The sequence below is a fragment of the Zingiber officinale genome, chromosome 7A (genome assembly GCF_018446385.1).
Source record: "Zingiber officinale cultivar Zhangliang chromosome 7A, Zo_v1.1, whole genome shotgun sequence".
Classification (NCBI taxonomy): domain Eukaryota; kingdom Viridiplantae; phylum Streptophyta; class Magnoliopsida; order Zingiberales; family Zingiberaceae; genus Zingiber; species Zingiber officinale.
The window spans coordinates 137,478,399-137,501,506 of NC_055998.1; the positions used below are offsets into that span (position 1 = coordinate 137,478,399).

The 23,108-nt window shown below is 40.0% G+C and overlaps 1 protein-coding gene across 1 annotated transcript; it reads left to right on the plus strand.

Moving 5' to 3' along the window:
- The first annotated feature begins 4,745 nt into the window (after positions 1–4,745).
- On the plus strand, positions 4,746–9,011 carry LOC121999756 (beta-galactosidase 11-like). The gene is made up of 19 exons (XM_042554396.1): positions 4,746–4,913; positions 4,994–5,089; positions 5,188–5,300; positions 5,383–5,449; positions 5,748–5,840; positions 5,918–6,058; positions 6,143–6,237; positions 6,343–6,448; positions 6,533–6,617; positions 6,694–6,812; positions 6,950–7,117; positions 7,190–7,365; positions 7,459–7,568; positions 7,660–7,769; positions 7,855–7,962; positions 8,041–8,142; positions 8,231–8,376; positions 8,454–8,799; positions 8,883–9,011. The coding sequence occupies exons 1-19, from the start codon at positions 4,746–4,748 to the stop codon at positions 9,009–9,011; spliced, it is 2,478 nt and encodes an 825-aa protein (XP_042410330.1).
- The last annotated feature ends 14,097 nt before the right edge of the window (positions 9,012–23,108 follow it).

Consider the following 23,108-nt stretch of genomic DNA (forward strand, 5'->3'; position numbering starts at 1 on the left):
TTAGGCCTTATATATTTTTTTTTAAATTTTAAAATTTGAGACGAATCCTGGATTCATCCCAAAATCTGGGAAAAATCCAGAATTCATCCCAGAATTGGGGATGAATTCTAGGACGAATCTTGGATTCATCCCATATTATAATGCCTAAATATAGACCTAGAGATATCGAAATTTCATGAAACAAGTTTCTATAAGTTTGTATTATTCTTCTAATTAAAAAATAACCCCATTCATAATTTTGACATAATAAATTGAGTGTGGTAATTTTTTATTTATATAAGACCTAATTTGTGTTAAAAAAATACCACACTCAATTTATTGGGTCAAATTATGGATGAGGTCATTTTTATGATCAAGAATAATACGAACCCATAGGAATTATTTCATGAAACTCTAAACTCTGATATCTCTAGTCCATATTTAGGCCTTTTATTTTTTTAAAATTTTTTTAAAATTTTTTTTGAATCTGGGACGAATCCTGGATTCATTCCAGAATTTGGGATGAATCTAGGATTCGTCTTAGAATCTGGGATGAATCCTGAATTCATCCTAGATTGGGAAAAAATAAAAATAAAATAATAAAAAATAATGAAATGCCTAAATATGGATCTAGAGATATCAGAATTTTATAAAACAAGTTCATATGGGTTCATATTATTCTTCTAATCATAAAAATGACTTCATTCATAATTTTGACATAATAAATTGAGTGTGGTAATTTTTTATTTGTATATTACCTAATTTATATTTAAGCAGGGATGGATCCAGGAATTAGAGATGGACTGGGCTGATCCCAAGTTGGTTAAGTCTGTCAAGGGTATTGTAGAAGAGATCTGAGTTCATTCCTAGTATGTTACTATCTTACAGCAGAAGAAAATTGAATTGTCAAATACGAAATGAAATAAGAATGTAATATGTTTAAAATATAAATTTATTGGATAGACACTAAGATAAAAATTATGTTGTTCGAAGTTGATTTGGACCAAATGTATGAATTGATTCTATCAATTTAAAATGACTTAAGCAAGATTTTTTTCCTCTTGTCTCTCCACGTATGCAGTTGCACCGCCACTCTCACCGCCTCACGACGCTTACTTTTTCACTCTTTTCCTGCCTTTCTTCTTCTTCTTCTCTTTTCTACTCTGTTCTTCTTGGACGACAGCAACAACTTTGCTATTTTTTTTCTTCTTCTAACCACCAAACTGCATCCTTTCCCTCTCCAGCTCTCCTCTTCTCAATAGTAGCAGCCCAAGCTGCCCTCTCTTCCTTTCTCTCAAATAGCAGTTGTTGTTGTCCTCTCTCAACAACAAAAGCAGCGTCTTGCTTTCAACAGTAGCAGCAGCCATCTTTCGGTTGGCCGGTCAACATCTCAACAACAAGTTTCTTCCAAGTTTCCTTCATCCCTTAAGCGACAATTTTCCCTTGTCATTGTGTTTAGCAAGAGCAAGAACAATAGTATTCTTCTCTTCTTCCGATTAATTTTTTTCCCAATCCATAACAGTCAGCTATAATTCTTCTCTTCTTTGTTTTCTTGGTGAGCAAAGCAATAAGATCCGTTGAACATTGTCAAAGCTGACCGAGGCTCCTCTCGTTTTCCTCTTGGTTGTATTTACTTGCATTAGGGCATTAATCGATTAGTTTTTCTTTCCCTTGACGTTGTGAGTAGGGCTGGGCTATAGCCCAGGACAACCCTTGGGTGGCTCCGTCCATGTATTTAAGGAATTACCATACTTAATTTATGATGTTAAAATTATGGATGAGGTCATTTTCATGATCAGGAGAATAATATGAATCCATAGGAACTTGTTTTATAAAATTCTGATATCTCTAAGTCCATATTTAGACCTTTTAATTTTTTTTTAAAATTTTTTTTGAATCTGAGATGAATTTTGGGATGAATCCTGGATTCATCCTAGATTTTAAAATAAAAATAAAAACAAAAAAAAATAGAATGCCTAAATACAGACCTAGAGATATCATAATTTCATGAAACAAGTTCATATGAGTTCGTATTGTTTTCCTGATTATAAAAATGATCTCATCCATAATTTTGACATAATAAATGGAGTGTCGTAATTTTTTATTTGTATAAGACCTAATTTGTGTTAAAAAAATACCACACTCAATTTATTAGGTTAAAATTATGGATGAGGTCGTTTTCATAATCCAAAGAATAATACAAACTCATAGAACTTGTTTTATGAAATTCTGATATCTCTAGGTCCATATTTAAGCCTTTTTTAATTTTTTTTAAAAATTTTTTTGAATCTAGGACGAATCTTGTATTCATCCCAGATTGGGATAAAAATAAAATAAGATAAAATAAAATTTTAAAAAAATGAAATGTACCTGATTTGTGTTAAAAGAAATTACCATACTTAAGTTATTGTCTTAAAATTATGGATAAGGTCATTTTTATAATCCGGAGAATAATACAAATCCATAAAAACTTGTTTTATGAAATTTTAATATCTCTAAGTCCATCTTTAGGTATTTTAATTTTTTTTAAATTTTTGAATCTGGGACAAATCCAGGATTCATCCCAGAATCAAATAAAATAAAATAAAAAATAGAAGGCCTAAATATGAACCTAGAGATATTAGAATTTCATAAAACAAGTTCCATGGATTTATATTATTCTCTTGATCAAATAAAATAAAAAAAAATAAAAGGCCTAAATATGAACCTAGAGATATTAAAATTTCATAAATCAAGTTCTATGGATTTATATTATTCTCTTGATCATAAAAATGACATCATCCATAATTTTGAAATAATAAATTGAGTGCGGTAATTTTTTTATTTGTATAAGACCTAATTTGTGTTTAAAAAATTACCACACTCAATTTATTGAGTTAAAATTATGGATGAGGTCGTTTTTATGATGGAGAATAATAACCCATAGAAACTTATTTCATAAAATTTTGATATCTTTATATTCATATTTAGGGCTATGGATATACATTATGAGTTAGAGCAAAACTCTAAGAGATTGTTCATGAAACCTAGATATACATTCTGAGTTGAACAAAAATCAAAATGCCTAAATATGGAGATAGAGATATCGAAATTTAATGAAATAAGTTTTTATAGGTTTGTATTATTTTCCTGATAATAAAAATAATATCATCCATAATTTTGACATAATAAATTAAGCGTGGTAATTTTTTATTTGTATATGATCTAATTTGTGTTAAAAAAATTACCACACTCAATTTATTAGGTCAAAATTATGGATGAGGTCATTTTCATGATTAGGAGAATAATACAAATTTATAGAAACTTGTTTAATAAAATTCTGATATTTCTAGGTATATATTTAGGTCTTCTATTTTTTAAAATATTTTTTTTATTTTATTTGAATACGAGGATTCATCCTAGATTCAAAAAAAATTTACAAAAAAAATAGTATGCCTAAATATGGACCTAGAGATATCAGAATATCATGAAACAAGTTCATATGAGTTCGTATTATTCTCCTGATCATGAAAACGACCTCATCCATAATTTTGACTCAATAAATTGAGTGTGATAATTTTTTATTTTTATAAAATTTAATTTGTGTTAAAAAAATACCACACTCAATTTATTGGATCAAAATTATGGATGAGGTGGTTTTCATGATTAGAAGAATAATACAAACTCATAAGAACTTGTTTTATGAAATTTTGATATCTCTAAGTCCATATCTAAGTCTTATAATTGTTTTTAAAAATTTTTTCTAATCTGGGATGAATCCGAGATTCGTCCCAGAATCTGGGGCTAAAATATATTTTGTTGGAAATTTGTGACCAAAATATTTTGTTGTAGATTTTGTTGGTAATTTAAGTCAATTTTTATTTTTGTCGCCAAAGTTGTTGCAATTTTGGGACGAAAAATATTTGTCCCAGATTTTCGTCCCTAAATCATTGTTATTTTGTAGTGTCTTATTACTTATATCAGTGGCCAAGTAAAGCTAGATTTTCAAAAGCTGTTTCTAAATGATATTTGAAAATAATTTTTAATCATAATCATTGAGACATACTTGTACATATGTCTTCCCGAATTTTAATCAATTTATGATTCATATGCCATATGTATAGATGATACTTAGCTTAACTAGATGCATCTTGAACTTAAATATCCTCATAACATCTCACTTATTTTGTGTCTAAATTAAATACACACGGCAAGTCAATTCTAGATTGTTTGTAAGATGGTTTTTGAAATTCTTCCTCGACTATAATGGTCATGCAAATTTGTACTTAGATATTCCGAATTGACACGATCATTATCATCAACTTTAGTATTCTGTATGATATAATTTAATAAAAATATATGATCCTATCATGTATAAATTTTAATTAATGCTAGAAGACTTCTAATAATTAATGTGTTAAATTCAATTGGTTTAATTTCTCTAATTTCATTGGAGTATTTCTTTTCCACGAATAAGTATATATCTATATATTTCAAACCGGTATCGAGAGAAAGAATGGAACAACGAACGGGAGGAAAATTCGGCAGTCACAATGAACCATCACCACTCCCCCCACCCCTAGAATTCTAAGTCCCAAGAAACATGGAACTACATCGAGCACATTGCTATTTTTAAAATCCTCATCGATTTAACCTCCTCCTCCTTCTTAAACCTCCTCAAGAGCAACCAATTCTCTTCATCTCTTCCTCGAAACATGACGAACTGAGCCATATCATATTGCCCATCCACTTAATTCACACTTCTTATGCTACCAAGTCGAATAGTCATGGGCTTTTCACGATCATTCTTCGCCGTCCTCCTCCTCCTCACGCTCCTCACGAGGATCACTCGCGGAGATCAAGAAGTGACCTATGATGGCCGTTCTTTGTTCATCAATGGCAAAAGAGATATATTCTTCTCCGGATCAATTCATTACCCTCGAAGCACTGCTGAGGTATGCCATATTACCTTGCATTACGATGATTGTGAAAGAGACCCTCGTTGAACGACTAGTTGTTTGTACATTGTGACTAGATGTGGCCTGATCTGATCAAGTCAGCCAAGGATGGAGGACTGAATGTGATCGAAACCTACACGTTCTGGAACGCCCATGAGCCCGTGCATGGTCAGGTAATTAATTTAGCTTAATTAAGTAATTAATTAATTAATAATTTTGCTATAATGTAATTAATTAACTAATTAATACTCTGTTTTGATGAAACCAACAGTACAATTTCGAAGGGAATTGCGACTTGGTGAAATTCATCAAGCTGGTGCAAGCGGCAGGCATGTATGTGGTTCTCAGGCTGGGCCCCTTCGTACAGGGCGAATGGAATCATGGGTATGGTTTTGTGTGATTTTCACGGTCGGTCACTAATTCAATGGCTTTAGATTCTAATTGTTCCCGCTTAATTTTACCGCAGAGGGCTGCCCTACTGGCTCAGGGAGGTTCCGGACATCACCTTTCGAACAGACAATGAAGCTTTCAAGGTAATCGATCTGTAAATTATCAAAACTCGATATTATTGAACACCGGAACAATACCTCTTGTGTGTTTAATCGTGGAAACAATCCCTTTTAATGGGTGCTTTGTGTATCGAACTGTATTTAAGATAGAAAGCAAACAATAAACTTAATAGTTGTCAATCTTTTTCTTCTTCGTCTCTTTTCTCCTTTCTCCTCCAATTTACATAGGTACTATATATCGGAATATCAACAAGATACTAAAACAGTATCATTTTAATTAAAAATTAATTATTATTTTAATAGTTTGATTCACCTCTTGCAGAATCACATGGAGAAATTTGTGAAGATGATTGTGCAAAAGCTACAGGATGAGAAGCTGTTTGCTCCTCAAGGAGGCCCCATCATTCTTGCTCAGGTCCACTAAAAGCAATTTAACGGTTTTTTCTTTCTTGTTTCTTTCTCGTCAAAATTTATCAATGGCTACTATATCAGATCGAGAACGAATACAACAACATAGCACGAGCGCTTCCGGGTTCGGCTGAATACATAAAGTGGGCAGCCAACATGGCCCTTGGCCTCAACGTCGGCGTTCCCTGGGTGATGTGCAAGCAGAACGATGCTCCTGGCCCTGTGGTAAGTGACCAATACAGTTTATATGATGAAGGTCTCCTTCCATTTCGGTTTCTGACCGATGTAAACGTGTTCTTGAACATTTAGATCAACGCTTGCAATGGAAGGAACTGTGGGGATACGTTTATGGGGCCAAACCACCCCACCAAGCCTTCTCTTTGGACTGAGAACTGGACTGCTCAGTGAGTTGGTTCTCATTTGTGTTTTAGTCCTCTAGAATTTCAATCCAATTCGGCACTTTTATCGCGCCGTGTAGTGTTTCTGAAGCTCCTTTTCGATTCATTCAGGTATAGAGTATTTGGTGATCCACCATCTCAAAGATCAGCAGAGGATCTTTCATACTCCGTGGCACGATTCTTCTCGAAAAATGGCACACTCGTTAACTACTACATGGTATGTAGCTGATCCCAAATAGTTCAAACATCACTGTAGCTTGCCATTGATGTATGAAACATTGCACTTTCACCTTGATTTCAGTATCACGGCGGAACAAACTTTGGAAGGACAGGAGCTTCATTTGTGATGACCAGATACTATGACGAGGCCCCACTCGATGAATATGGCAAGTAACGATATCTTAGATTCTAATCTTTTGAATATTTTCGATCGATATAAGATGGAGCTTTATGGTGATCTAGGCTTGCCCAAGGAGCCTAAAAGGGGTCATCTGAGGGACTTGCATGCTGCATTGAAGCTGTCCAGGAAAGGATTGCTTTGGGGATCTTACTCCTTGCAAAAGTTTGGGGCCGGTTTGGAGGTAAAACTACGAAGAGCGCGATTTATCGATCATCTGAGATATGTTCGATGAGCATTCTATCCAAACAACTGAACTGACTAGTGTTCAGTGATCAGAATTATCCCACCTTTGAAATGTTCAAGTCTTGGACTTTGCAGGCACGGATTTACGAGATACCAGAGAACAAAATCTGTGTTGCCTTCCTCACAAACACACATACGAAGCTCGATGGAAAAGTAAACTTTAGAGGCACAGAATTCGCCCTTCCCCGCCACTCCATCAGCATCCTTCCGGATTGTAAGACTGTAGTATACAATACCCAGCAGGTAATCAGACTACAACACCACAAACTTTGAACTATTTGCGGGTAGTTTGAACACCTTTGTCGACTTTTGCAGGTTAATGCTCAGCACAATTCCAGGACATTTGACCCTTCCAAGGACGCTAATGCGAACAACAATTGGGAGATGTACCAGGATGTGGTACCGACGTCCAAGGGTGTTAAGTCGAATGGGCTGATGGAACTGTATAACATGACTAAGGACACCACAGATTACCTTTGGTACACAACGAGGTAAAAGTCTCGAGATGCTCATTCTGAAAAAACAGGAAACGAAATTGAAGTAATAGCTGCTGATTCGATTGTTATGTTGTGTTCCTAATGCAGCTTCAAGCTCAATGACGACGACTTGCCTTTCCGACACGATATCCACCCTGTGATCCAAGTTTCTAGCCTTGGTCATATCATGCATACCTTTGTTAACGGCGAATACATAGGTATCCTCGTGCCTTTTTAAACTCACAGTGCCACTAAAAGCATGAAACTTCTTCCTGGCTGAGGATCATAAACTCAACACAATCATTTCAGGATCTGCTCATGGAACCAAGATCGAGAAGAGTTTCGTCTTCCAGAAACCCGCGGATCTGAAAACCGGAGGCAATCGCATTGCTATACTGGGAGGGACAGTGGGAATGCCGGTAAAATGAAACCTCAGTAATTTCTTTATTAACAATAGTAAGAACTCCTACAATTGCTCTACAAACTCGAGTAACCATTACTCAGGATAGCGGAGCGTACCTGGAACATAGAGTTTCCGGTGTGCATAGCGTAGTCATCCAAGGCCTCAATGCCGGCACGCTAGACCTGTCACAAGCAGTATGGAAGCACCAGGTTAGTAATTCATGTCTTCATGTCGAGTAACTCGACTAAATGGATTTAAGTGAGCTTGTTGTTTTTGTTTCTCATCAGGTGGGACTAACAGGAGAGGCATTAGGCATTTTCCAAGAGGAAAATCTAAACAAAGTTCAGTGGGTGCAAGCAAAGAGTGGGACTCCAATTACATGGTACAAGGTAAGGAGATACCAGTTCTTTTCTTTTCGGAGATTTAAAAGGATCAGATGGTGGCGGGAACAGATTAATTTGCCGCTTTTCTACTCAGAGATACTTTGAGTGTCCCTCTGGAACCGACCCGGTGTCCTTGGACTTGAGCTCCATGGGCAAAGGCATGGTGTGGATCAACGGCCAAGGCGTCGGACGTTATTGGGTCAACTACCTCAGTCCTCTTGGAAAACCTTCTCAACACATGTGAGTGAACATATGCCTCAGTTTATTTCAACCCTTGTTCATCTTGATGATTTCGCCATCGATGATGCGTGGTTTAGGTACCATGTGCCGCGATCTTTCTTGAAGCCGAAGAGCAACTTGATGGTGGTGCTGGAGGAGCAAGGAGGGAACCCTGAGGACATCAAGGTGATGATAGTGAAACGGGACAACATTTGCACTGTCGTGTCCAAGAACTACACCGCGCCAATTGACTCGTGGTCGAGGGAGGACAACAAGCTCAAAAGTGCTGCCAACAGCGACAAACCAGAGGGGAACTTGCAGTGCGGGGAGAAGAAAGTGATCCGTTCCATCGTCTTCGCGAGCTACGGCAACCCCGACGGCGCCTGCGGCAACTTCACCGTCGGCAACTGCCACTCGCCCAACGTCAAGAAAGTGGTGGAGCAGGTACGTCTTGTTGCCTAGACCAGCAATCGCATATTCTGCTGCTGCATTCTTTGACGCCGATTTGCATTGCCTCCTGTGCACAGACATGCTTGGGGAAACCGTCGTGTGCGCTGCCAGTGTCAGCCGAGGCCTACGGCGTAGACGCTGCGTGCCCAGGGTCGACCAACACGCTCATAGTCCAAGCCAAGTGTGCCAAAAAGAGCAAGGCATAGACTTGTTGTCCTGCCTTTTTGTTTTGATTTAAATTTGGAAACAACGAGGTCATTGAATTGTTTAATGGAATCAAATTTGATTTATTGTTAACGAACTACAAGAAATGCCATCTCTGCCGATGAGTCAAATTTTTTTGCTGAAGGCTTTGCTATCCGAACCCAACACACTAGTGCTGTTTTTTTTCTTCGTTCAAAGAGATGCCTAATTAAAGGATTTGGAGATCAAGACACTAGCTCAGTATGGAGGTAGTAACAAACTAAATTGCATATCCTAGACACAAGTTGAGAGCACATTTGAAATCATTATACTTAACCATTCGTGAACTTTCCTAAGAACAAACAATTTGATACAGTTTGTAAAATTCAGAGGTATTTAAAGAATAACTTATGAAAAAGATTTATTTTTTCAAGAAAGATATGATCATTTACACTGTGGATAGTTAGGTATTATCTTCTTTTATGGATGAAGAACAACTTCAAATTATTATTGTAGGGTAATCTTGTGACTTCTAGAAGTAAGGAACAATCTATGATTGTGATAAAGGTTAATCTTCAAAAATTATCTTGTGGCATATGTGAACAGAGATATGGCTAGGGAAGCTTTTCAATGAAGTAAAAAATCTCTAGCAACTCTTCTATGAAAGAATATTGAATAACAAAGCAATTGTAAAAATCTCTAGCAACTATTCTATGAGGGAACATTAATTACTTCATGACATGAGCAAACCATGTAAAGTTTGATATAGTGTATGCATGACATGTTTTCCTAAAGGGAAGAAAAATAAATCACTAATTTTTCGATAAAGAATTTGTATTTGAGGATTTTGTGAGTAAGATAAGAATAATCAACATATATGCTTAGCTGAGGAGTATAGAGACTTCATATTTGGGCAGATTGAAGTGGATGTCATCAGCTATCACTCTTGTTTAGCAATAATTTTAGCTCCTTGATTGAAGGTCAATTGGTCTTCCATATGTAATTAATGCTCGGGGCTTATGTCCTTCAAAGTATCTACTAAACCTATAAAATTAAACCTCGCAAAAAGGGACAATATTTGCGGAATTGTGAATTTCTTAACTTTCTTCTCTCAAAAGAGAGAAGGGTATATTTTCCATCGCACGCCTCTACCCTTTTCAATTTCCACTTGAATATATACAACTCTTCTGACTAAATAATATAATTGTCATTTTCGAACATACTCATAATCTTCACTTCATTTTCTCTTATTTTATGAATTATTAAAGTAACACCTAATTGCTCTTAAATATATTTTACACTTTCAATTAACCCCATGTATCCTATTGTTTTCATCTCTACTGTATTTATTTTACTTTTTGTATATGTTAGCAATATTAGATGTAGTAAGGTAATTGTTGAAATAGAAGATGATGAATTAGTAAGATAAGTCTAGTTGTCTAACCGAAGAGTTCATCAAATGCCAAATTTCTTCCCACCTAAACTTCCAGAATGACCACAGAGTATAGTTGACTTTAAATTCTTGAGATAGTCTTAATGTGCTAATCTGGAAAGAAACAATATGCCATCAATAAGGAAACAAGCTGAAAGATAATATAATAATAAAATTTATATCTCAGACATCCATGACTAGGGAAAGAAGAGAAAATCTTAGGCTTGATACGGTGAATCCTCCACTAAGCTGCTCTTGATCTTCCTTCCTAATGTAGATGGCGTTGGCTTGGCTCTAGATCACCTTCTGAAACTTCTTTGGGGCCCTTGGACGACCCCCGGTTGAGATCCCCAATCAAAGAGGTGTTCGACTTATATAGGACAAGGAGTGATACGGGTGCCCGTGGCCGGTTCGGTTGCTTGAGAACAGCCCGTGTTGGTTGGCATGGGTCCTCTGGTTGAATGCGTTGATTAGAACACGATCCGTGCCGGTAGGCATGGACACTCGTGTCACGATGAGGAGCTTCTAAACTTAATCTTCAACTTCCGTTTTTGCTCCTTTTCACGCCCTTTCACAAAAAATACATGAGAGCAACATTTTGAAATAGGGGAAAAAAATATCAAAACGAAGCATAAAGAAATAATATCGTGAAATATATACATGCAAAGTAGGTCAAAATGTGTATAAAATGTATCAAAAACTCTATAAAATACGCATATCACTAGGTAAGGGAAATGTCCAAGTGAGTCAAAAGTTGACCGAACACTTGATGATCGAAAGTCCAACTAGAGTTGGCAAGAGATGAAAAGTCCAAGTGGGTAAAAGGTTGACCGGACACTTGGTGAAGGAGCCCTGATGGGTCAAGGTTGATATGATGCTAGACAATGAAAAGTCCTAACATATCACAAATGACTAGATGTTGGGCAATGGAAGTCCTGGTGGGTTGAGGCCAATCGGATACTAGACAAGATGTGATTTTAGTTTCAAAAAGGTTAAAATTAGACTTAGTAATCGATTGCCAAGGAGTGGAATCGATTGACAAACCCTAAATCTGAATCTTAGGGTTTTGGAACTCAAATTGATTAACTTAATCAATTGAGCAGTGTCAATCGATCAGGGTGATCGATTGACAAGAGATGTGATTCGAACATAAGGTGCCTAATCGATTAGACAAATTACCTAATCGACTAGGAATTGTTCTAATAGATTAGATTGATTCCCTAATCGATTGGGGGATATTTTCGTGAAGCATAGAAAGGTTCATAGCCCAATCGATTACGGTAATCTATTTGGAGCTTTGTTATTGTTGATACAGTCTGACCTGGATGTTGTTTTGCTGTTGACACTGATTTAAGTTTGTATCAGATATTTAACTCAGATTAATTACTAATCTAGGTTGACTTGGTTGACCTGATTCGGGAAAAAGTCCAAGTATGGAGACTTGGCACTGGAGAAGTCCAAGCAGGGAGCTTGGCACGAGTGGAAAGTCCTAACTGGGATATTAGGCAGTTGGAAAGTCCTGGTGAGTGAAGCCAGGCAGTGGGAAAGTCCTAACTGGGATGTTAGGCAGTTGGCAAGTCCTGGTGAGTGAAGCCAGGCAAGGGAAAATCCAGATGGATCAAGGGTGATCGGACATCTGGTGTTGAAAAGTCCAAGAAGGAAGCTTGGCATGCGAAGTCAGAGAGGGCTCGGTAGCTCGTTCTCTAGGACCAGATGAAGTCGGAGAGAGCTAGGGAGCTCGTTTCTCCGGACTAGGTCAGAGAGGGCTCGACCCGGACTGAGTCAAGAAGCTGGATCGGTCGGACCGATCCGATCGGTCTGCAGACCGATCAGTAGCCCACTGTGATTTTACTGATCGGTCTGCGGACCGATCAGAAATCAATCAGTAGCCTACTGAGATTTCATTGATCGGTCTGGAGACCGATCAGGAGGCTTTAAGCACTGGGACGAGCGACATCTGATCGGTCTGGGGACCGATCAGATTAGTGCCTGATCGGTCCGCAGACCGATCAGAAGCTGCGCACCTTCGGAAAGAGCGACGCCTGATCGGTCTGGGGACCGATCAGATTAGTTCCTGATCGGTCCGCAGACCGATCAGAGATGATCCAGAAAGCGTGGTTCGGTCTGCAGACCGACCCACGGTATTGTTTGCTTTGCATGCACTTTTTCTGATTGCCGTATTTGTATTCACCTATCTGTTTTTAACCATTTGCTGTGAGTCTTTCTAGCTTGCAGGTTGCAGGTCACATTCTCATGTTTGGATTCAAATTAAGCTTCATTAAGAGAAGGAGACAAGTACCCTTTTCACTGTAATTTGCTGCAACAAATACATTTGGGGCATCAACGTTCACTGGCGAAATCCGATTACGATTGGGCTGCTCAGTTTGACTTCTTCCCATTGGTTGGTATCCAGAGACGCCAGTGATTTCCATTGGCATGTGTTCAGAGAATCAGAAGAGGAGGAGAGGTGATTGGCTACGCCTGGCTGGCAGCAGCGATTCTGCAGACGGCGGTGATTCGAGCCAGTGAAGCAGAGAGACATAAGAAGGAAGAAGAGGAGTTCAGAAAGGGATAATTCTGAATTCTCTGTCTTTTGTGATCAAGCCTTCGAGAAAGCAAGTTGGTGAAGCTGTGAGCTCTTTGCTGAGAAGGTTGATTGTGCGCTCTCTGCTTTGTTCTCTTCTCCGCGTGGCTGTAAGCTCATCTTAATATTTTTCTCAGCCACTGTAAGTCTTGTGCTTAAATCTATAATCATCTGAGACTTTGTTGAGAGGTTGCTCCACCGAGAAGGAGACATCTTTAGCCGGATCTTGTCCGGGGTGTGATCTACCGAAAGATCAAGGAGTCGTCCTCCTTACGGACACGCCGAGGAGTAGGGGCAAGTTATCCCCGAACCTCGTATATCCTTGTGTCTGCTGTGTGTTTGTTTTCTTTCGTTTTAGTTTTTCTATTTCCGCTGTGCTGAGCTAACAAAGTTCTTGAAGAAATTTCTGTTTAGTGTTTTTCAAAGAGACTATTCACCCCCCTCTAGCCATCTAAGATCCCAACAAGTGGTATCAGAGCCTGGTGCTCTTCATCTGGACTAACATTCCAAGGAGCAACAAGATGGCCATGAAGGAAGGATTCAGCACCAACAGACCACCCTTCTTCGATGGAGCAGATTTCCAGTATTGGAAGAGCCGCATGGAGTATTACCTCAAGACCGATATCTCCATGTGGTTCTCCGTCAAGGAGGGATTCTCACCTCCGAAGGATGAAGAAGGTAAGGAACTTGACTCATCGAGATGGTCAACCGAGCAAACTCGCAAGGGACAAGCCGATGCCAAGGCGGTTGTCACTTTGCAATGTGGGATAGCCAAGGATCAACTTGTCAAGGTTGGTCCTTTCACAAGTGCGAAGGATCTATGGAACAAGCTCATCGAGCTCCAAGAAGGGACTCGAGACTCTCGGATCGCCAAGAGGGATTTGTTCCTAAACCAACTACAGAACCTTGTCATGAAGGAAAATGAAACTGTAAGTGAGATACATGGAAGGTTCAAGGAGATCATCAATGGTCTCCATTCGGTGGATGAACGAGTAGAAAACCGTGACCTCGTAAGGTATGCTCTAAAAGCTTTTCCTAGGAATGCCTTGTGGTCATCCATGGTGGATGCCTACAAGGTATCCAAGGATCTTTCCACTGTTAAGTTAGATGAATTTTTTTGTGAAATGGAATTACATGAACTTGCTAACAAAGGGCAAAAAGAGAAAGGTATTGCTTTGGTTGCAGAAGAAAAGAGCAAGGAGGGAAGAAGGAAGAAAGAAAAGAAGAAGGAGAAAGAAATTGTTTCATCTTCATCCTCCTCCGAGTCCGATGATGAAGGTGAATCATCATCAAGCGAGATGGCCAACTTCGTGAGAAGAATCATGAGAAGGAGCAGAAGATACAAAGGGAAAGGTAAACCTAGTGAACAAAATATTGACAAAACTAATGTTACATGTTATGAGTGCAGCAAAAAGGGACACTATCGGAGCGAGTGTCCGAAATTAAAAAGGAAGGAGAAACGAGCCAAAAAGAAGGAGGAAAGAGTCAAGAAGAAGAAGGCTCTAAAAGCTACATGGGATGAGTCTTCTTCAAGTTCATCTGAGGAAGAGAAGAGGGAGAAGAGTACACGGCAGTTAGCCCTCATGGCAAGAGAGGAGTCCGAGTCCAGAGTGAGGACTCAAGCTCTTCAGCCGCGACTTCATCATCTTCGGATGATGAAGAGGTAACATCTCCCCATTTAGAAAAGTGTTATAAAACAATTGCACATTTGTCTACTTCCCTTAAAAAATCAAAAACAGAAACTAAACTGCTAAAAGATGAAATAGAGAAATTAAGGGCCCTTAGGGAAGATGAGGTCGATGACCTTTATCAAGAGGCCCTAGAGGATGAAAACAAAACCTTGAAGGGTGAAATTGAGAAGCTCAAGAAAATGCTTGAGAAATTCTCAACCAGCTCTAAGACCTTAGACATGATTCTAAATGCCCAAAGGGCGGTCTACAACAAGGCTGGATTAGGATACCAACCTAAGGAGTCTAGTTTTATTTCTTTAGTGTCAAGAACCCAATTTCATAGATCGCATGTTTCTAGGGTTCATGAGACTAGGAAGAAGGTAACAAAGGCATGGGTGCCTAAGTCTTTCATTGTAGATGCATTAGGTCCCAAGATTTGGGTACCTAAAACATCTATCTTTCGTGTCTTGTAGGCATTGGTAAAGGGGGAGCGTCTATCAACTTGGTTTGTTGATAGTGGATGCTCCAAGCACATGACCGGGGACAAGTCACTATTTTCTACCATTCAAAACAAAAATAGAGGTAATGTGTCATTTGGTAACAATGGTAGTCTTAAGGTTGTAGGAGTTGGAGACATTCATATATCCGAATGTCTCCATATCAAGAATGTCCTTCTAGTCAAGGGGATGACTTTTAATCTCCTAAGTGTCAGTCAATTGTGTGATACGGGTTACACAATTGAATTTCATTCAAGTCAATGTTTGGTTAAACACATTGACACACTTGACACGGTACTAGTAGGCACAAGGGTTGATAATATTTATCAAGTATCATTTAAAAGTGCTACTAATGCTTTGATTAAGTGTTTCATGTCAAAAGAAGAAGAGTCTTGGCTATGGCATAGAAGGTTGGCACATGTCAATATGAAGAACATCCGGAAGTTGGCCAACCAAGGATTAGTGCGAGACTTACCCAGCATCAAGTACCACAGACCAAACTATGTGATGCATGTCAAAAGGGTAAGCAAACAAAAGGTGTTCATAAAGGTAAAAGCATTGTAAGTACATCTACTGCTTTAGATTTATTGCACATGGACCTATTTGATTGCAGTAGTATAATATCATTGAATGGAAGTAGATATTGCTTGGTAATCGTTGATGATTTTACTAGATACACATGGACTTTCTTTTTGAAGCATAAGGACCAAACTATAGATATTTTTATTTCCTTTTGTAGAAGAACTGAAAATGAAAAATCAACAACAATTAAAACCATTAGAAGTGATCATGGTGGTGAATTTCAAAACCATAGGTTTTTAGAATTTTGTCAAGAAAAAGGGTATAGACATGAGTTCTCAACTCCAAGGACCCCACAGCAAAATGGGGTTGTGGAGAGAAAGAACCGAGTCTTACAAGAGGCTGCACGAAGCATGCTCAATGAGTACTCACTACCGAGTTACTTGTGGGCTGAAGCTGTGAATACAGCTTGCTATGTGCAAAATCGAATCCTGATACATAGGTTTTTAGGAAAGACTCCCCATGAACTTTGGTTTGGGAAACCACCTACAATTAAACATCTTAGGGTGTTTGATTGTAAGGTGTTTATTTTAAATACCAAGGACCATCTTGGAAAATTTTCGGCCAAGGCTGATGAGGGGATACTGGTTGGGTACTCGCTCACCAGCAAAACCTATCGAGTCTACAACAATAGGACTAAATTGATTGAAGAGTCCTCTGATGTAGCTTTTGAAGAAATCCCTAACTCAAATGATCAATCAAGGGGTATAGGAGAAATTCAATTTGAACTTAGAAATCTAAGTTTGAATGATCAAAATGAAGAACGAGTCGAAGTTGACTCTGATGTTGATGAACAAAGGCAACAAAGAACTCAATCTGATCCTTTGCCAGATATTGAGTCCTTGCCTGTGCCTAGTGAGACCATTCATGAGGCACCATCAACACCAAGACAATCTAGGATAGCCTCTAGTCATCCCCAAGACCAAATTGTGGGAGACATTCAACAAGGGGTTAGGACTAGGTCATTCTTCATAAATGAGTCTAATGAAGTCGCATTGATTTCAGAGATTGAACCAAAATTAGTTGATGAGGCATTGCACGATCCTGATTGGATCATAGCTATGCAAGACGAATTAGGTCAATTTGAAAGGAGCCAAGTGTGGGACTTAGTTCCTAGACCTAAGAAGACCACCATTATTGAAACTAAATGGGTCTTCAAAAATAAGTTAAATCAAAAGGGAGAAGTTGTAAGAAACAAGGCAAGACTTGTAGCCAAGGGCTATAGTCAAGTCGAAGGTCTCGATTATGATGAGACTTATGCTCCCGTGGCACGATTAGAGTCTATTCGTTTGATGCTAGCTTTTGCTGCACATAGAGGTTTCAAACTCTATCAAATGGATGTTAAATCTGCCTTCTTAAATGGCTTCATTAAAGAAGAGGTCTATGATGAACAACCCCCGGGGTTTGTGAGTACCGAAGCTCCAAACCACGTATACAAGCTCAAGAAAGCTCTTTATGGGCTTAAACAAGCACCTCGAGCTTGGTACGAAAGGTTGTCAACATATTTACTAGAAAAGGGTTTTGTGAGAGGCCAAATAGACCCAACACTATTTCTGCGTAGAGATGGTGAAAATATTTTTGTAGCCCAAGTATATGTCGATGACATAATTTGTGGCTCAAATAACAAGGGCTATTTGAATGAATTTATTTCTCACATGGAAAGTGAGTTTGAGATGAGTCTAGTAGGAGAATTGACATTCTTCCTTGGACTTGAAATCAAACAAACTCGAGATGGAATTTATGTCCATCAGGCAAAATACACTCAAGAGATGCTTAGAAAATTCAATATGAGTGACTCTAAGGAAGTGTCCACTCCAATGGCGACAAGCACTCGCCTTGACAATGATGAGTGGAAAACCAATTGATCTAACGCAATATAGAAGCATGATTGGTAGTCTTCTATATCTCACGACTAGTCGACCGGACATACTTTTTGCTGTGGGCATGTGCGCTAGATATCAAGTCTGTGCCAAGGAATCTCATTTAATTGCAGTTAAGAGAATATTGAGATACCTTAAGGGCACAATTCGAGTAGGTCTATGGTACCCTCGTACAGAGTCTTTTGACTTGATAGGCTATACCGATTCCGACTATGCTGGGTGCAAATTGGATCGGAAAAGCACTAGTGGGGGTTGCCAATTTTTAGGTTCATCTTTAGTTAGTTGGTCAAGTCGGAAGCAACATTGTGTTGCTCTCTCCACGACCGAGGCCGAATATATTGCCATGGGAGAGAGTGTATCGCAATTGTTGTGGATGATACACACCCTAGAGGATTATGGACTTTCTTATAAGGGTGTACAAGTGCTATGTGACAACATTAGCACGATCAACCTAACTAAAAATCCAGTCCATCATTCTAGGACCAAGCACATTGAAGTGCGTCATCACTTCATTAGAGGTCACGTAGCTAGGGGTGACATTGTGCTCACATATGTGGAGTCAAAGTCAAACCTAGCCGACATTTTCACCAAACCCCTTCCGGAAAATGAATTTAGTCATTTAAGGAGGGAGTTGGGGATGTATTTGGCTCCTTAGGTCCTTAGGACTTCATCATGATCAATAAGGACAAATTAAAATGACAAAAGAAATTGGGAATGATTTTGGGCAACTTGGGAACATCTCACACAAACTATAAGGTTTAACAAAATATTTTTGTTTGCTAGAAATGGGGTGAGATGCTAGGAACAACCAAATTATTCAAAATGTATCATGCATCCCTTGAATAATTAGGTTGAAGAGACATTAATTGAGTATGGGGAAGACCATTACATAATTCATGTGTATTTGGTTCATAGATCTTACTCATATATTCCAACCAAGGAAACTTGGTTGGACTTTTCCCTATAAATCATGTAACCTTGATTGTTGGACTGTTTGATACCTTTGATCGACCTTTCGTGATTATTGATTGACACTAGGATAGGTCATTGAAATAATGATAGAAATTTGGACATATTTTGCCAAATTTGGGACTGGACATAGCAAGGTTGAAGATTTCAGTTTTTAACCTTGAGTTGTCTATTTTGACAAACTTGAAACTTGTCTGAAATCTCAGTGTTTGTAGTCGAATTTGAAAGTCTCAAATTATAAACAAATTCACACCATAAGAGCCCATCGTTAGGACATAGTTATGCTTGTAGATTCTCAGGGTTCTAGATATTGATTTTGAAAGTTTTACTGGAGAAACTTCTACGAACTATCAAACATATCTAAGGATTTCGATTACTGAAATCACTGAAAATTTCAGTATCAGACACTGATCGGGCTACAGCCCGATCAGGAGAAGATGGATCGGTCGACAGACCGATCCAAAAACTTCCCAACCTTTCTGTCTGTAATCTGATCGGTCCAGGGACCGATCAGGTTATTTTTGTGCGCCTCACTGATCGGTCCAGGGACCGATCAGGATAATCTGATACGCATAAGGCTCTTCTGATCGGTCCATAGACCGATCAGTGGTTCCATTGGTTAAGTCTGTGACTTAGGGGGCTTACTGATCGATCTCTGATCGGTCTACGGACCGATCAGGAAGTTCCCTGATCGGTCTGGTGACCGATCAGGGGCTTCGCTGAAGGCTACTGATCACCTTCTGATCGGTCTGGTGACCGATCAGGGGGCTTCGGATACCTTCTGATCGGACAACCGTCCGATCATTTCTTCACTGTACACTCATCTAAACCCTTAAAACCTCCCGATCCCTCCTTCTCCTCATTCACGCGAAACCCTAGCCGACTCTTCCCACCAGTTCACCCTTTCTCTTCTTTTTGCACGCCGAAGCTCCAGCCCTCGGAAGCCCTAGCCTAAAGTTCAAATGGCACCAAGGTAACTTCTTACCTCTCTAAAACTTGGCATTGTGTTTTCATTTCTCACTGGATCTTCTGTTATTGTTGTCTCGGTTCTTATTTGTTGGTGGCTCCGGTGCTCACTCATTGCCCCATTTTACCCCATTGTGTCCCCTTAGGAAGAAACCCACTGATGGTGAGGGAACCTCTAAGGAACCAACCAAGACATCCAAATCCAAAACTCCTGCTGCTCCTTCCCGACCCCAACCCGCTAGTTCCAGTAGATTCCCAAACCGCCAGTCTGAGCAAGCTTTTCAACAAAGGACATTCAAATTACTCCCTTGTAGGTCCGTGGATAGAAAATTCATGGACGAATTTTGCCCACAAGTGTCCGAAATCATAGCATACTACAAACTCGATTCACTAGTCTACTTGGAACGGGATATCAACTATGACTTGGTCTCTGAGTTCTATAATAACCTTCATGAGACTAATGATCAAGGTTTTAAAACAAGAGTTGCTAAGCGGACTCTTGATTTCAGTATCTCATCTTTCTTTGAGTATCTCAATTGTCGGAGGTGTTCCGGTGATGTCTTTTCGATATTTCCTGACTTACCAGAACAGTTACTTCCACCGTTTGATATCTCACCTGACGATATATATGAGTACTTCTTCAGACAGCCTAGACAAGGGCTAGATGAGCTAGATGTTGACTTCCCTACTTTTGCAGCCTTGAGATTATCTCCTCAAGATTACATTCTTTTTAAAATTGTCACGAACTGCCTTCTACCTATCACATCTAAACCATTATCAGAGATTCGACCGTATCATTGTCTGATGCTTTACGGGTTGCGTAGGCGTCTTGATTTTGATATCATGTCGAGCATCTACTCCTCGATCATATCATATTCTCAGCCTAGCGGCTTCACTATTTATATGCCTTATGGGCATATAATTACTGATTGGCTTGAGACCCTTCAGGTTGATGTCTCTAAGGGTAGAATAATCAAAATGGTCAGGCAGGATTGCCGACTTGGGAAAAGGGCATTTTCCAAGTCTGGAATCATAGGGCAAAATGGGGATGTTCAGTGGAAGGATGGGAGAGCTTTAGGTGAGTTACCACGGGGACCTCCACGACAGGTTGCAGCTGCTCCTGTTGCTGCTCCTCCTGCTGACATTGGCGAGGCGGATCCAGACCTGCGCTGGCAGATCGCTGAGTTGGAGAGCCGATTTGATCGTCACGAGGAGATGGTGACTGCTGAGTTCGATGGACTACGCTTACGGATTGACCAGCGCTACGATGACCTGCGCGGGCATATTGACCAGCGCTTCGATGATATGCGCAGTCATCAGGTGGTGACACAGCAGTTGCTACTCGGATGGATGGCACGATACCCGCCTCCGCAGTCTTACCCAGGCTATCCATCCTCCAGCGTGCCGCCTCAGGATTTCACCCTTCCTGCCGATGATGATGATGCTCCTCATGTTGAGGACGTTGATTGATATAGTCTGTGTGTCACCTTGTCTGTATGTATTTTGGATGTTATTTGTTAGTCTGATGATTTCCGATGCTACTCATATATTTATGCTACTCGGTTTTATATTTGCTTGCTCCTTATTATGCTTCATTTTCTATGTTTTTTTATGTTGTTCCTATGCCATGATTTGGTTGTATCTTTTGTCTTTCTTACTGTCGTATTGTGACCTTAGAGGGAACTCTAGGTCGGTTAAAAGAAGGCATTATGGATTAAGGGGAGCCTTTTAGTTTTGTCACCTCATTTGCACCTTTTCGGTGTTTGACAAAGGGAGAGGATACCTAAGTTTCCTAAGTTTAGAAATGTATGAAAGCTTGATTTTAGGGGAGAGGATAACGGAAGGATCTTGATTCCCGTCCTTGACTTGGTGGTGTATCCGTCTTAGGGGAGGATCCGATTTCCCTAAAATTATGGGTATATGAGCATTTACGATCTAAACTTAAATCGTGTTGTCAAACAACAAAAGGGAAGATTGTTGATACAGTCGACCGGATGTTGTTTTCTTTGTTGACAACGATTTAAGTTTGTATCAGATATTTAACTCAGATTAATTACTAATCTAGGTTGACTTGGTTGACTGATTAGGAAAAAGTCCAAGTATGGAGACTTGGCTGGAGAAGTCCAAGCAGGAGCTTAGCAGTGGAAAGTCCTAAGCGGGATATTAGGCGGTTGGAAAGTCCCGGTGAGTGAAGCCGAGCAGTGGGAAAGTCCTAACGGGATGTTAGGCGGTTGGCAAGTCCCGTGAGTGAAGCCAGGCAAGGAAAATCCAGATGGATCAAGGGTGATCGGACATCCGGTGTTGAAAAGTCCAAGAAGGAAGCTTGGCATGCGAAGTCGAGAGGGCTCGGTAGCTCGTTCTCTAGGACCGGATGAAGTCGGAGAGAGCTAGGGAGCTCGTTTCTCCGGACTAGGTCGAGAGGGCTCGACCGTGCAGTCAGAAGGATCGGTCGGCGACCGATCCGGTGAAACTGGACACCGATCGGTGCGGACCGATCCGGTGGCTCTTATACTGATCGCCGACCGATCGGTGTCGATGGCTCGAGCGTTTGCGGTCGATGCGGACCGATCGAAATCGATCGAGCCTCTATTGATCGATGCGAGACCGATCGGGAGGCTTTAAGCGGACGGCGACATCCGATCGGTCCGGGACCGATCAGATTAGTGCTGATCGGTCCGCCGACCGATCGGCCGCGCACCGGAAAAGCGGCGCTGATCGGTGGGACCGATCAGATTAGTTCTGATCGGTCCGCGACCGATCGCGATGATCAGCGTGGTTGGTGCGACCCACGTATTGTTTGCTTGCATGCACTTTTCGATTGCGTATTTGTATTCACCTATCTGTTTTAACCATTTGCTGTGAGTCTTTCTAGCTTGCAGGTTGCAGGTCACATTCTCATGTTTGGATTCAAATTAAGCTTCATTAAGAGAAGGAGACAAGTACCCTTTTCACTGTAATTTGCTGCAACAAATACATTTGGGGCATCAACGTTCACTGGCGAAATCCGATTACGATTGGGTTGCTCAGTTTGACTTCTTCCCATTGGTTGGTATCCAGAGACGCCAGTGATTTCCATTGGCATGTGTTCAGAGAATCAGAAGAGGAGGAGAAGTGATTGGCTACGCCTGGCTGGCAGCAGCGATTCTGCAGACGGCGGTGATTCGAGCCAGTGAAGCAGAGAGACATAAGAAGGAAGAAGAGGAGTTCAGAAAGGGATAATTCTGAATTCTCTGTCTTTTGTGATCAAGCCTTCGAGAAAGCAAGTTGGTGAAGCTGTGAGCTCTTTGCTGAGAAGGTTGATTGTGCGCTCTCTGCTTTGTTCTCTTCTCCGCGTGGCTGTAAGCTCATCTTAATATTTTTCTCAGCCACTGTAAGTCTTGTGCTTAAATCTATAATCATCTGAGACTTTGTTGAGAGGTTGCTCCACCGAGAAGGAGACATCTTTAGCCGGATCTTGTCCGGGGTGTGATCTACCGAAAGATCAAGGAGTCGTCCTCCTTACGGACACGCCGAGGAGTAGGGGCAAGTTATCCCCGAACCTCG

Coding starts and splice junctions, on each gene's coding strand:
- LOC121999756 (XM_042554396.1), top strand. CDS start 4,746: ATGGGCTTTTCACGATCATTCTTCGCCGTCCTCCTCCTCCTCACGCTC. Junction 6,449..6,532: donor CACTCGTTAACTACTACATG/GTATGTAGCTGA, acceptor CCTTGATTTCAG/TATCACGGCGGAACAAACTT. Junction 7,770..7,854: donor GAGGGACAGTGGGAATGCCG/GTAAAATGAAAC, acceptor ACCATTACTCAG/GATAGCGGAGCGTACCTGGA.